The sequence below is a fragment of the Caenorhabditis elegans genome, chromosome X, assembly GCF_000002985.6.
Source record: "Caenorhabditis elegans chromosome X".
NCBI lineage: Eukaryota > Metazoa > Nematoda > Chromadorea > Rhabditida > Rhabditidae > Caenorhabditis > Caenorhabditis elegans.
Window position 1 is genome coordinate 16,745,744 of NC_003284.9, and position 15,059 is coordinate 16,760,802.

At 36.1% G+C, this 15,059-nt stretch overlaps 2 protein-coding genes and 1 non-coding gene across 3 annotated transcripts; 1 reads left to right on the forward strand and 2 right to left on the reverse strand.

The window, feature by feature from the left end:
- Positions 1-9: 9 nt before the first annotated feature.
- On the forward strand, positions 10-2,465 carry C10E2.2 (F-box domain-containing protein; the record flags this gene model as incomplete). Its single annotated transcript, NM_078300.8, has 9 exons — positions 10-156; positions 207-316; positions 363-588; positions 811-1,050; positions 1,099-1,190; positions 1,244-1,405; positions 1,765-1,935; positions 1,979-2,078; positions 2,123-2,465. 9 exons carry the CDS (start codon positions 10-12, stop codon positions 2,378-2,380), a joined length of 1,506 nt encoding a protein of 501 aa, NP_510701.2. The 3' UTR covers positions 2,381-2,465.
- Positions 2,466-3,749: 1,284 nt separating this feature from the next.
- C10E2.5 (Inner membrane protein) lies at positions 3,750-8,831 on the reverse strand. The gene is made up of 8 exons (NM_078301.2): positions 8,353-8,831; positions 7,671-7,785; positions 6,844-6,956; positions 6,130-6,240; positions 5,222-5,382; positions 4,900-5,106; positions 4,108-4,185; positions 3,750-4,051 (listed from the first exon to the last, which is right to left on the reverse strand). Exons 2-8 carry the CDS (start codon positions 7,735-7,737, stop codon positions 4,012-4,014), a joined length of 777 nt encoding a protein of 258 aa, NP_510702.2. The 5' UTR covers positions 7,738-7,785; positions 8,353-8,831; the 3' UTR covers positions 3,750-4,011.
- Positions 8,832-11,174: 2,343 nt separating this feature from the next.
- On the reverse strand, positions 11,175-11,230 carry C10E2.8. The gene has a single exon (NR_072915.1). It is a non-coding gene; the product is annotated as an Unclassified non-coding RNA C10E2.8 (non-coding RNA).
- Between the last annotated feature and the right edge of the window lie 3,829 nt (positions 11,231-15,059).

Genomic DNA, 15,059 nt, shown 5'->3' on the forward strand with positions numbered 1-15,059 from the left:
TTCTTGCAGATGTCCACTATTCACGATACCCACTGTTCCCATTGTTTTAGTTTGAACTGTATATCAACTGACTGTCCAGTTTCCAAATGTAAGCACTGTCATACTTTACTTCACTCTTGTAAACAAGAGGAGCACATTGAACATGTCTGCAGGAGGGTAGGATTATGACGGCTTGAAAAGTTCAATAAACTGGTTTACTGCTTCAGGCTCCTGTAAAATGTCCCAACTACTCAAACGGCTGTAATGTAGTACTGCTCCGTGAAAAAATAACAAATCATCTACCAATCTGTGCTGCAAGTATTGTAGTGTGTTCAAGGTTAACGGAAATTTTTAGAGCTTTTTTTTACAAATCTTAATTTCAGAGACCGGTGCCGAAAGTTAAATGCGAAATCCTGTAAGCTGGAGCTAAAGTTCATGGGACGAAAAAAACAAAATTTGCCAGTTAACGAAAGGGATGATATTGATATTCAATTAGCGATTTATGATCAAAATTTGATCATCGAAAGTTACAACTCTTCACGGCCTAAAAGAGTTCGACAACGGGATCCATTACATCCAGCACATCCATTATTGCCTTTGAGGAATATGGTAGGATATTTTTAGATGAAAACATGAAAAAATAATTGCACAATATTTTAAAATTGTTTATGTTCAGACATTGTAATTTTTTGTCGTTTACCAATAGTTTATAGTAAATTACTCATACAAAAAATTCAAAAATCGACACAATTATTTGGAGTCATTAGGTAGCTGGAAATCAGTTTTGCATATTAGACTAATGCAGAATATATGATAATTGTGTTTTTCCAGCCTTACGACAGTTCTTCTCCAACTGAAGGATTTGAAGACAGTAGCGAAGACGAAATGCGAGAAAAAAGAGAAAAGCTGAAAAAGTCGAAGCTGGTATTTTCTAACTGCTACATGTGCCAAATTGACCCTGCTGCACAGCACCTACATACTTTGGGAAATGGAGTTGACATTGAGAAAATGAAAAAAAGAAGAATGACTCCGCAAGTTGTTGATAAGTTTCATGAAAAGTTGGGTCTGAAGGTAATGTTTCAATTATTGCTTTAATACTTTAACGATGAAATTTTTCAGGTTAATGTCGATGTTTTGAACGTGTCGGAATCAAGTTTAAAAAGTGAAAACATCCGAGAAATACAGAAAGGAGGAACTCTATACACATTGAAGTAATTTGAAGATATAAAATTAAAGTAATAAAAACATATCATGACTTTTCCAGGTGTCTGAAAACCGTTCGCAGGTCAGAATATGGAGTACATTGTCTTTCTCAACACACAGAAACAATTGATATTATGAATGATATTGTTTTGAGGTGTCCGAATTGGTCGAGCGGATGTGATTTCACCTCAACTCGTGTGAAAGTTAAAGTGGGAAACTTGAAGTAAGTCAGTTTTTATCGTGTTATTTCAAAACAGCAATTTGACATGTTGAGTAGTCCAAATTTCCAATATTCACCTATTTTTGAAATTTGCTAAAACAAATTAGACAACTTGATTCCTCGTTGTTGGCTTTACAAAAATGTTAGGGCATTTTTAATTATTTCTCTTAATAAGTTAACAATTTGACAAGTCGCAATATTTTTCTGTATATATTTCTGAGCATCGATAATTTAGCATTTTTGGTGCGTACTGAATTATTCCAAATTTAGATTGCCACATGGCAATTGAATTTAGTTACTTATGAATTTGCTACACAACTTAGTTTCTGAAAAAAAACATTCATAAAATTATGGTATTTCAGATTCCATCCTCACACAAGTACAATAACTCATCAACCGACTGCTGATCAGTTCCCGGAAAGTCCTGATTCTGTATCATATCACAACATTGAAACACTTCCACTTTGGGTCTATGAAACACTTGCCGACTATCTTCCAAGTTCAGCTTTATTTAACTTATCATTGGTGAATAGGTAAGAGCAGGTAATGGAATATCATGAAAGTCGGATTTTACAGAACTTTACGAAAAGTTGTCTTCATCGCAATGAATTCAAAATGTTACGTGGAGCCAGTGTGGGAAATGGAACGTCAAGGGAAGTGGGCTCTAAAACAATATGTGAGTTTTTAAACACATTACTTTAAAAAACCTTTTAATTTCAGATCTGGAAAGTGACTTCAACCGAGCCACCACCAGAAACCGAATGGAGGGTTCCTGTCGAACTCAACAATCACATTTCTCAATGCCAGTATTTTAATCCAGTTAGCTATGAAGAGAAAATGGTCCCTGTGTTCTCACGGGAGTTTGAAAAAGAAATCTGGGACGGATTCACAAACGAACTATCCGAGCGATTAATCAGAGCTGAGATCAGAGCAGTCGAAGATAACGTTGAAGAGGAAGAGTTCGAATGGGAAGGTTGAAAACTTTTAATATTTTTTCAACATTCATTCCGTTCATGTAATAATTCATATATAAGTACTGTAAAATGAATAAGGTCCCAGTCAAGTCAAGTTGATTTTTGGCACTATTTGTTGCTCTGGCTCAATAAGCAGCATATGTAGTGTATGCTTCAAAAAGCTAGGCCTGTGGAAAGTTCCGCTCCAGATCTTTCGTCCCCAAAAAAGTTGTAGTTTTATTTTTCTGAGCTTGTAACAAATTTCATAACCCGGACGAGAAATTTAAAAGTTGTGCAGTGAAATGTTAGAATGTTACTTTTGAAAAGTTTGACAACACAAATCCAAAATTAACAAACTGCATTTTTATTCAAAAAGTAAGCACCCTTATTCTATTGATAGTAATTTCCAAATTTACAAAAAACAACTATACGATTTTCTAATTGTCACACATGTATTTCCGTCTTCGAATAACCATCATTATCCAACTTTGTTTTCCATTACCAAAAGCTTGGCGCGTGTCTCTGGTCATTCTCCAAATAAAAACTAATACAAGAAGTGTCCAGTTTTTGGCTGGCGGGATCGATGGGTAAACAAAATTTGGGTGAGATGAACACACACACATAAGATGAATCGGGGGATTTACTTTGATCATTTAAAATTTAGTTTTATCTAAAGAAAAATAAAGTAAAAGTGAATTCAGGAATGAAACTTGATTTACTATGTTTCCTGTCTTGTTTCTAACTCAAAAGAACGTTCTCTTAGAATGTTCAAAAAAATCGTCATAAAAATATATTTTGCAGTTGATGTAGTTTTGGGTACACAAAAATTGGAAGATGAAATTAAAAACTAAACTTACAAAATACTATTAACTTTGAAAATGTTTTATTTTTATCAAAAAAATTATGACAGTTTGAAAACAAATATTAAACTGGAAGACGGAACTTTTTTCAAGTTTTGCTAAAAAAATGTGTTTGCTAAAAGATCTTTTTTTTTTTTGATTTGAAGTTTCTAAATAACTAACCGAAAGTTCACAGGAGTTCACGAGATCTTTCCCAGAAAATTGAAAGTTTTACTAAACGTATTTTTTCTTTTTCTAGATTTTAAAAGTGCGTTGTTCGGTTTCTGTCAATTCTTCAAGACCCCCTTTCCGATTTTCGCTTTTTTAAAAAATTTCTTTCTACTAGGCCCCTGGCATATTTAATCTGTTTCTCCGGGTATTCTCAGAATGACTTTCAAGTACATATGTGTTGAAAACAAGTATGTCAATGCATTTTCGTATCTGTCCAAACGCTCAAATGGCGTGAATTTGATACTAAATCATGAAATTCGAGATTTGTCGATGTACCCATTCCGTGCCGATTTGTTTCAGGAAATCTGTTTACATCAAATTTAATTGAATGAAGTAATTTATTGAAAATAAAAAATTGAAGAATATAATAGTTTTCAAAATAATATCAGCACCTAGAAATTTTTTTATGTGCTTTACATGTTTCAAAAGAAAATGAAAAAAAAAACACTTTTGTTTTAATTTAAACGTGATTTTTAATTCTGTTAAACTGCAATGAAAATTGTGTCTAGTTAGAACGGGAAAAAATGCAAAAGAAATAAATAAAATCAATTACAGATAAGTATAAGTTATATCAAAAATGTAAAAATTAGCTATAATTAGTATTCGCACCAAAGGAATTGTTGAATCTGAAAAAAAACATAGATTTCAGTCTATAATAGGCATATGGAAAAAATAAGCCTACCTTTCAATAAATTCCGCTGACATTCCGATACATCGCACTTGAAATCTGTTGTGAGCAATTTTTTGTTGCTTTGTGAAGCTGAAATGTTAAAAGTGGTAAAGTTATATGAAGAATTTGGATTTTTTCACAATATAAAATCTTTTTTTTAATTCATTGGAACCGTTGTTCTAAGAAATACATTTTTTGATCACACGAACAATTGAGTTTTGAACTTTATATAATATTAGAGCGTCTGAACTTCACGGCATTTGGCTCTAGCTTCTTTTCCAAGTTTGGCCCAAAAAAAATTAACTTGGTTCAGAAGTTGGCTAAACTTGGGCAAACGTCGGGCAAGATTTTGGCAAAACCTGGACTTAGGCTGCTCCAAAATTTAACACAAGTCTCACCCAACTCATGCCAAACTTCTACCACAGTTTGAAACGCAACAAGAAAAGTTTGGGACAAAGTTTGACAAGAGTTGGGTGATACTTAGGTTAAACTGTGGTGCAGCCTGAATTCAAGTTTTGCCAAAGTCTCGCCCGACTTTTGCTCAAGTTTTGCCAACTTCTGATCCAAGTTAATTTTTTTTGGGCCAAACTTGGGCAAGAATCTAGAGCCAAATGCCAAGTTGTTTCACTATTTGAGACCAACTTCTGTTTGAAATTTTACAGTAAAAACAGAAATACTGTAGATGTACAAGAGACATGGACAACTACGATGATATATAATATAAATTAAATACAATTTTGGAATTCTTTCTTTCTATGTAGTTAACCTCAAACTTGACAAAGTTTTGCAAATCTGAAATCTCACCAGTGTGGCCGTTTAATGCTGTCTATCCTGGAAAACTCATGCACCAACGCATCCATATTATTCATAGACTCCCGATGAGGTGAAGCCTCACTGTATGGAAAAACCAAAAAGTGCGGGTTTTCCCGTTCCATGGATAACCGCAACTGCTCATTTTGCCATTTTTCACCATGAGCCAGCCACTGCTCTTCTGCCGAGTTTCTGGATCGTCTAAAAAAAAAACAAAACTCTTATTGTAAATTTAGATTTCAGCTATTCATTACACAACATTTCAGTTTAGTCAAACACTGTCTTATTGTACAATGTTTCCAGGCCCTAAAATTACCTCGGTGTTGGTGTGGGCCTTGTCGATTCAGTATCACCTTCTGAATCCAAAACCGACTGACATGCTGGTGCTGTATGGATCACTGAGGTTCTCACGATCCCATCGTTCAGCTCATTCATCATATCTCGATAATATGTGGTTTCCATAGAGTATTGAATTGCCTGTAACAGGAAGTTTTTGCAGGTTTTTGTTGCAGACGGTTCTCAGAAAACTTATAAGTTTCTCATGGGAAGGGTCACTTGGGGAGGGAAATCTATTATTTTACGATAATATACCGAATGACGAAACATCTGTCTATGAAATTTCGGTAAACAAGTATACGTGTTTGTCTGGGAAATTGAAAAAGAAACATAGGACTTGTAAGTCAATCGGGGAGATACTGCTAAATTCTCTAAAACTCTGGAAATTTGTTAGAAACACTACTCGATGATGGATGTGGTTCTCTGGTAAAATCTGGCAACAATTGTATTTAGAAATTATGTGAGAAATTAAAGTTTGGAAAATAATGAGCATTTAAAAAAAGAATGACTATTCAAAAAGCAACAAATGAAAATTTTCCAGTTTTCCATGAAACTTTGAGAAATTGCAAAAACAGTGAAATTTCACGAACGATTAGTTTAGTTTGAAAGTGAACAATTATCTATGAAATTTATGCAGCATAACTCAATTCTTCAAAAAATTGTATTATGTCTTTTTTTTTGAAAATTGATTTTAATATTGAACACAACTGTAAAAAGATAAGTATTCAAAAAACATAAAAATCCCTTTGATTCATAGATGATTTTTCAATTGTCTTTATAAGATGTTTCAATTGTTTTTATAATCAAATTTTTAACCTTTAAAAATAGTATTCCTATGTTAATAATGTTTCCAAAGTTAAAAACAAACAAAATATTTTCTTAACCAACCTGAATCAAAAACGGAATTCCCCTTATATTCTTCATCACTGCTTCAGTCGTATCTCTTGTTATCATCTCCTCCGGCATCTGCTCCCTTTGTTTCATTAACTTCTTTGCTTTCTACAAAACACAAAGTACATTTACAAATTTGAAATACAAATTCTCAACTTCAAATTGTCACTTAGGACTTAGGACACGTGCGTCAATGCAATGCACAATTTGACATTTCACTGTTTTCTCAACGAAGTGTTTGTTGTTTTGTTCACCGTTTCAGTTTGAAATTAAAAAGTTATTGAAAATATCAAACATTTTGCTCTCTACGATAAAATGGGGGGAAAATGAAATGAGTCAATTAATTATGATCCCTCACTCCTCGCTCCACTTTATAAATAGTTGAAAAGCGTGTGACAAACAAACTTTTTCACTGAAACTAGAGATCGAAGAACTCTTTTCTTTTATATCTCTGTGTGCGTTTTTCATCTTTTTCTGGATCCAATCATATTCATTTTCCTCTTTTCTCACATTCTCCTCACATGGTGGTGCACTTGAAAGATTTATCTCATTAAACGCACATAGCTGGTGTAAAATGGATGAAATAAAAAAGTTCTGAACAAAAAGGAAAAGTACAAAAACTCCCGCGTTTTATTCGTTGTCGGCCATTAATTAATCATACGCACTGCACAAGTGTCAAGTTTCAGTCTATTGACAAAGCATCTCACTTACCGAAGACTGGACGAACCATGCGACAGCTGATAGAACCATTCCTAGGAAGCCGAGAATTGTTAGAACTCCGGAGACCATCAGAAGGTCGTTTTGTATTATTCCGACGCCAAGACCTAGAAGTTGGAGACATTTCAACTTAAAATATTATAGAATGAATGAAGTAACTACATAATTTTAAATGTTTTCCTTCACCAAATTTAGTTAAGAAAAAAGTAATACGTAGGGCACAGCGATCACTCAAATGTCAAAATTAACATTTAATTTATTTTATTGTGTTCTGATTCTATAAGTTGACATGTATCTCCGTCATGTTTGTTCAAAATCTAATTTTAAACAGTAAAATAGTTTGTACGGAAATTCAATACCTAGTTGAATAGGCTCCAAAAACTCTTATTATTCTATCAAATCAAAAATGGAGAGTTCCAAAAACTGAGATTCAGAAATTATCTTTTTTTTCTCAGTGGATAGAATATAATTTCCGTAAAAAATAATTTCTAGACACTCGGCCTAATTAATTGTTTTTTCCCACACGTATTCAAATTTTCACAGATTTTATTTTGTCGTTCTACAATAATTACTGTTTTCAAGTTTAACCTATCAAACCCAATAAAGGATTTTATTGCAGATTTTTTTTTCAAAATTTTGCAATTCCTTGCATCCCACTACTAAACAAATATTCATCTTTTTATAACAATTTTGAGCACCAGAAAAAGAGCTCTTAGTACCCAAGTAAACCGCCGAAAAGTGCATAATATGTCCCATATCCTTTTTTCTAATGTTGCACTTCCTTTACGCAGTATTTGCACAAAAAAACGTTCATAACTTACCGACTAGAAAAATGCCCAGATTAACGACGGCAATAAGAATGAAGAAACAACGCAAGAGACGCCGCATTAATACTCGATCCAAGAATGTTCCAATGGAGAATAATATGATGGGTTTCTGGAAATAACGCATATAAAAGATAATGAAATGCTTTCCGGTTTTTTTTTAATTTTTTACTGGAAAGAAACATAACAAACAGGAAGGTAAACAAAAATCAAGAATGTGTGAAAAAAACATAAACGATGGCGAGACGAGTTTTCCATTGTTTTCGTCTTAAATTTCGGATTTTCATTTCAATTTACATCATGAAATGGAACATAACTTTTCGCTCGCTTTTTATTTCCCACAGTGGTGGAAGAAAATTGATATATTTTGAAAAAAAACATTTTTCAAAAAAAAAAATGTTTCAGAAGTTCATTTATTAAAAAAAAAATACAAAATCAATTGCAAACAATGTTTGAACTTGTTTTTGTTTTGTAATTTCCACGTTTTATTATTTTCATAAAACAAAAGTAATTAAAGAAAAAAGTGAATAAAAATAATTGTCAAACTTAAAACTAGATTGTACAAACAAAAAATATCGACAATATTTCATTTGAAAAAGCGAGCAAAAAGTATTGTCAATTTCAGTTTCAATGAAACATCTCTATAATTAAAAATACAAGATTATTTTACAAAACTGACTATTAATTTTTTCAATGTAAAATGCTTCTCATCACACTATCTCACTGTTTCTTGTTGTCCTCCTTCGCCACTTTTTCCTCCGATATTGGGCGGAGCCGGCGCGAGGCGGGGCTTGTGAGAGACCAGTGTAGTTAAATCCCCCGTAGTGGATGGCTGAGTTTGAAAGGATGAAAACGTGTAAATGAGGCAACGAACTTGAAATTGGATGCCAAAATGGGAAGGGAGGAGATATGTCTCATTCAATTGCAAACTGAGAAATTTCAGGAGTTTTTCCTCCCTATGGCTAATGACCGCGGCTATAAACACGGGTTTATTTTCGAGCAACTTGACAAAAAGGGGGAAAGAGGACTACTCAAATGTGTTGAAACCCTAGAATTTGATCTAACTCGTGCCGCATTCTGTCAGCGATTTCCTCGTGAATTGCAAAGAATGCTCATTAGACGAAGGCAGAAGTTTTCGAGAGAGTGTAGAGATATGAAGAATCTGAAGGAAAAACAATTACACCTACATATGTGCATGCATTTAAGAATTTTAGAAAATATGTTGCAATGTACAGAATCAGAAGGGAAGAATGAAACATGTATAGTAGGAAGTTGGAATATCAGCTCGTTTTCGTTTCGAAATTCATACAAAAACTGAAGCACAATTTAGTCATCGCACCGAGTACGCCGACATCAGTGCACATGAGTGCACAATTTTAGTTACACTCTCTGTTGACGTATGGAAGAAACATGAAAAGGGATATATGTCTAATAGAGGGAAATTGTAGGCGAGAGCAAGAAATAAATGAACTCAGATTTTTTAGAGTATTGGAGTTTTGGCGTACAGGCTGTTTTAGTGAAAAAATTTGAGAAAGATGAAACTTTTAAGCACACTTTCAGACAATTTAAAAATATAAAATACAAAGACGGATACATGTTAACTGAGAAAAGGTAGTAAAATTAAACTTGAAAGTTTACATAAACTTTGGTTATTTTCAGCACGGAGTCGAGGTACGGTCTGACAAAAGTGCCTGTACCTGAACTCCACCCTCAGATATTATGTTAGTATACATATATATGTATTTGGTATATGGTGTTTTAAAAGGTATTCTAACCTCAAATTTAAAAAAAGTTAAACGTCTTCATGTAAAATATGGGAAAAAACTAATTCTCACTATTAGAAACAATAGACTATCAGAAGTATTAAAAGCGAAATCGAAAAATCAAAAAAACACCCCGATTGTTTCATTGATTTCTCCAACATAAAAAACAAAGAGAAAATAACGCCAAGCCTAATCTCATTTTATTGGAGCAATGATGTTAATTTCCATGAGGAAAAATTTACATTTTGGCTAAAATTTCGGCTACCAATTGTGTCTTTTGTAGTTGTCTGTTGCTTGGTCTTACAGCATAAGACACAATATAAAAAAAACATAACTGGCTAGAGAAAAATATTATATTTTGAAACCTTCTGGAAATACACTCAAATAAATCGAAAAGTTGAAAAATGAAAGAAATCGAATAGTACTTCTCAAAAATAGACATCTTTGACATTCAATTATTAAATAAATGAAATTACGGTCATGTGTTCAATATGATGCTCTAGGCTATGTCTGTGTTATGACGCAGTCCGTGTCCTAGACATTTATAAGTGTACCCACTCTTGGAAAACATGATAAATCAGAAAAAAAAACTCTTATCGCCGCGACACCGGATGTTTTGCAATCGAGCACAGTGTATTGTTCTTGTTCGTTTTTCAAACTCACACATGTCGTACAAAATCAGAAATTACATTTTTTTTCTCACACGCTTCCTTTTCCTTTGAAAAAGGCCAATTAAATTAATTGCTAGACTTTATTCATCGCCTCATCAGGTGACTGGCTTAAGTTCAATACTTCAAAATAGAAAGTTCGAATTTTGCTCAAAGAATCCAGGAGCTCATGGTCAACCGCAAACCTCGATCGAAGTCAGATGCACATTTACTATAACCGAGCTCTACCTATTTATGTCGTAAGCTCAATTATTTTTTTTCAGTTTTTTTTCAATTAAACTCTTTTAAAAAATGATTTGGATAACATTGCTGAAATTTGTAAAAGTTTATAACGTTTTATAATCAGAATATTTTAATTTTTATTGTGGGCAAAAGTACAGAGATCCTTAATAGTGACCGTGTATGTAAAACCGCCACCGACGCTAAAATCCCGATTCTGCCGCTCAGTCCACGATCAGCCTTAGATTTCAGACTAAAACTGAAATTGTTAAACCTGCGTTGAAAAACGGAAAACGGCATTTGTTTTTCAAATTTTCTCAAATGAAAAAAAAACAAGTTTTTTGCAGCTCATTGACACGGGAGCAAGTCAAACACGACTTTTATTGAATCCTTGGAGAAAGGCAATTTAGACGCGAAACTTGATAGAATGTGTACCTTTTCAGGATGCAATGATGATGAGTAAAACTGACAAGAAACGGAAATATTTGCTCAAGATGGCATTTGAAATGTGTTCGAAAAGGGAAGCTAAAGGCTGAATGACAATGATGCGACTTGATGCGAATCCAGTGTTTTTCTTTTTTTTTTTGGTCAGGGGCCTTTGGAAGATTTGAATGCTGAAATCAAGGGGAAAAACAGCAGAAAGCGAAGGGGAAAACAGCAGAAAGCGAAGGCGAGTTTATCGAGCGATTTTTTCCAACAAATTTTGCAAAAAATACTAACATACCGTATTTCCTCTTTTAGTCTTGCAAATCAAGATTTGTGAATGTTGAAATTTCAGAATCAATATGAAAAATGCTCCAAAACTGCACCTATTCCAAAAAATGTGATATGTAGAAAGTTGAAAACAGAAATGGTGTGAAGTGAAGAAGTGTAATTGCATACTTTCTGGTATGTTTGCGTTGTGCTCTTTGGTGACGTTGGATAACATCATCAAACATCCAACTCCCACAGAAAGAAAGTGCATGATATTGTTGAATGTCAACTCACACCAATTATGGACATCAGATTTTGAAATTTTGAATAATTTGGGTAGTTGTGGAGTTTTGTGAAGTTTTGTTATCAAAGAAATGAAAACTGGTGAAACTGGAAAAAATCGAAACTATTGTAAAATAGTCATGGTCTGAATTTTAATATGTGGTGATTTGGCGCTAAAACATTTTAGGTTATATGGTAGTCGTAGCATCAAAACTTTTTGAAGAAAATTTTCGTAATTGTACTAAAAGTTGTATCATTCTGAACCAGGCGTTATACGGACGCAAGTGGATCATTGCTGAACTTGATCATGTTGGCTGTACATTTCCGATCAAGTCCACAAAATTTCTTAGAAATTGAATAAAATCAGACTACATTGGGTCATACGGGTGTTATATGAGTATAGAAATGGTATTGGACTTGAAATTTCAATAAATATGACGTTTAGAAAAAATTGTTGAATTGAGTAGAACATTTTTCGGGAGCAATCGTTATGGTTTGTCCACTTTTACAAAATATAAAGTAAGTATTCTAAAAACGTTTACTGAAACTCCTAGTAATCAACAATGTGTGAAAACCTTTGTGGTTGAAATCCTGTCAAAATAGAAACGGAGCTATTTTTGCAACAGAGGAAGAAATTGCAAAAAAAAAGTTTGCAACACTTTGAGATGAATATATGAATGTAAGAGACATTGAATGTTTGCGACACATTTAAATTACACCAAAAAAAGCGTAGAACTGAAGAGGAAATTCTTGTGCGAAACAGAGTTTTTTGGTGTAAATTGAGAACTTCAGAGAACATGTGACAGACACGTACACACAAGGCCTTTTCAGCTCAGAAGGGGGCACGAAATTTGAGATTTTGGGTGTCTCTGTGTGTGCAACTTTAATTTAGCAATAGCACATTGGTACCAAATAAATGTGATCAGTGTAGAACATGGGTTGCAACATTTTCAAAATTTAGTTTCAACGATCACTGCAACTTCAAAAAAGATCACATGAAGAATTCTTAGAAATCCGGACATATCTAATTATCGTGGGCATCATCATTATCCAAAGTTCTCAGTTTCATCATGTTCTTTCATTGAAATTTTGAAATATTAATGAAAGGTTCGGAAAAAGTTCAGTTCAAGAAAACATGGATGTAACAAATCTTGAAGTGTGGATTTTGGAAAATGAGGTCATTGTGGAAAACGAAATTATTCTAATAAATTCATATATACATAGATGACTCCAACAAATAAAATAGTGATGGTCTGTTGCTGTCACCACAGTCTCTCTACTTACCTTCGTGTACGGGAATATCCTCTAGCATTAGAGCATGTACACAGACACCGACAACACCACAGTCTCTCCCACTTACCTTCGTGCAAAGGAGTGTCTTCTAGCATTAGAGCATGTACACAGACACCGACAACACCACAGTCTCTCCCACTTTCCTTCGTGCAAAGGAGTGTCTTCTAGCATTAGAGCATGTACACAGACACCGACAACACCACAGTCTCTCCCACTTTCCTTCGTGCAAAGGAGTGTCTTCTAGCATTAGAGCATGTACACAGACACCGACAACACCACAGTCTCTCCTACTTGCCTTCGTGTACGGGAGTGTCCTCTAGCATTAGAGCATGTACACAGACACCGACAACACCACAGTCTCTCCCACTTTCCTTCGTGCAAAGGAGTGTCTTCTAGCATTAGAGCATGTACACAGACACCGACAACACCACAGTCTCTCCCACTTTCCTTCGTGCAAAGGAGTGTCTTCTAGCATTAGAGCATGTACACAGACACCGACAACACCACAGTCTCTCCTACTTGCCTTCGTGTACGGGAGTGTCCTCTAGCATTAGAGCATGTACACAGACACCGACAACACCACAGTCTCTCCCACTTCCCTTCGTGCAAAGGAGTGTCTTCTAGCATTAGAGCATGTACACAGACACCGACAACACCACAGTCTCTCCCACTTTCCTTCGTGCAAAGGAGTGTCTTCTAGCATTAGAGCATGTACACAGACACCGACAACACCACAGTCTCTCCCACTTCCCTTCGTGCAAAGGAGTGTCTTCTAGCATTAGAGCATGTACACAGACACCGACAACACCACAGTCTCTCCCACATTCCTTCGTGCAAAGGAGTGTCTTCTAGCATTAGAGCATGTACACAGACACCGACAACACCACAGTCTCTCCCACTTTCCTTCGTGCAAAGGAGTGTCTTCTAGCATTAGAGCATGTACACAGACACCGACAACACCACAGCCTCTCCCACTTTCCTTCGTGCAAAGGAGTGTCTTCTAGCATTAGAGCATGTACACAGACACCGACAACACCACAGTCTCTCCCACTTTCCTTCGTGCAAAGGAGTGTCTTCTAGCATTAGAGCATGTACACAGACACCGACAACACCACAGCCTCTCCCACTTTCCTTCGTGCAAAGGAGTGTCTTCTAGCATTAGAGCATGTACACAGACACCGACAACACCACAGTCTCTCCCACTTTCCTTCGTGCAAAGGAGTGTCTTCTAGCATTAGAGCATGTACACAGACACCGACAACACCACAGTCTCTCCCACTTTCCTTCGTGCAAAGGAGTGTCTTCTAGCATTAGAGCATGTACACAGACACCGACAACACCACAGTCTCTCCCACTTTCCTTCGTGCAAAGGAGTGTCTTCTAGCATTAGAGCATGTACACAGACACCGACAACACCACAGTCTCTCCCACTTCCCTTCGTGCAAAGGAGTGTCTTCTAGCATTAGAGCATGTACACAGACACCGACAACACCACAGTCTCTCCCACTTCCCTTCGTGCAAAGGAGTGTCTTCTAGCATTAGAGCATGTACACAGACACCGACAACACCACAGTCTCTCCCACTTTCCTTCGTGCAAAGGAGTGTCTTCTAGCATTAGAGCATGTACACAGACACCGACAACACCACAGTCTCTCCTACTTGCCTTCGTGTACGGGAGTGTCCTCTAGCATTAGAGCATGTACATAGACACCGACAACACACAGTCTCTCCTACTTATCTTCGTGCAAGGGAGTGTCTTCTAGCATTAGAGCATGTACACAGACACCGACAACACACAGTCTCTCCTACTTGCCTTCGTGTACGGGAGTGTCCTCTAGCATTAGAGCATGTACACAGACACCGACAACACCACAGTCTCTCCCACTTCCCTTCGTGCAAAGGAGTGTCTTCTAGCATTAGAGCATGTACACAGACACCGACAACACCACAGTCTCTCCCACTTTCCTTCGTGCAAAGGAGTGTCTTCTAGCATTAGAGCATGTACACAGACACCGACAACACCACAGTCTCTCCCACTTTCCTTCGTGCAAAGGAGTGTCTTCTAGCATTAGAGCATGTACACAGACACCGACAACACCACAGTCTTTCCCACTTTCCTTCGTGTAAAGGAGTGTCTTCTAGCATTAGAGCATGTACACAGACACCGACAACACCACAGTCTCTCCTACTTGCCTTCGTGTACGGGAGTGTCCTCTAGCATTAGAGCATGTACACAGACACCGACAACACCACAGTCTCTCCCACTTCCCTTCGTGCAAAGGAGTGTCTTCTAGCATTAGAGCATGTACACAGACACCGACAACACCACAGTCTTTCCCACTTTCCTTCGTGTAAAGGAGTGTCTTCTAGCATTAGAGCATGTACACAGACACCGACAACACCACAGTCTCTCCTACTTGCCTTCGTGTACGGGAGTGTCCTCTAGCATTAGAGCATGTACACAGACA

Excerpts from the sequence above, each read along its gene's own strand:
- C10E2.5 (NM_078301.2), bottom strand. The coding sequence starts at position 7,737 with ATGCGGCGTCTCTTGCGTTGTTTCTTCATTCTTATTGCCGTCGTTAAT. Across the intron at positions 5,107-5,221 it reads AGGCCCACACCAACACCGAG|ACGATCCAGAAACTCGGCAG; the intron begins GTAATTTTAGGG and ends TTTTTTTTTTAG. Across the intron at positions 4,186-4,899 it reads AGCATTAAACGGCCACACTG|CTTCACAAAGCAACAAAAAA; the intron begins GTGAGATTTCAG and ends TTAACATTTCAG.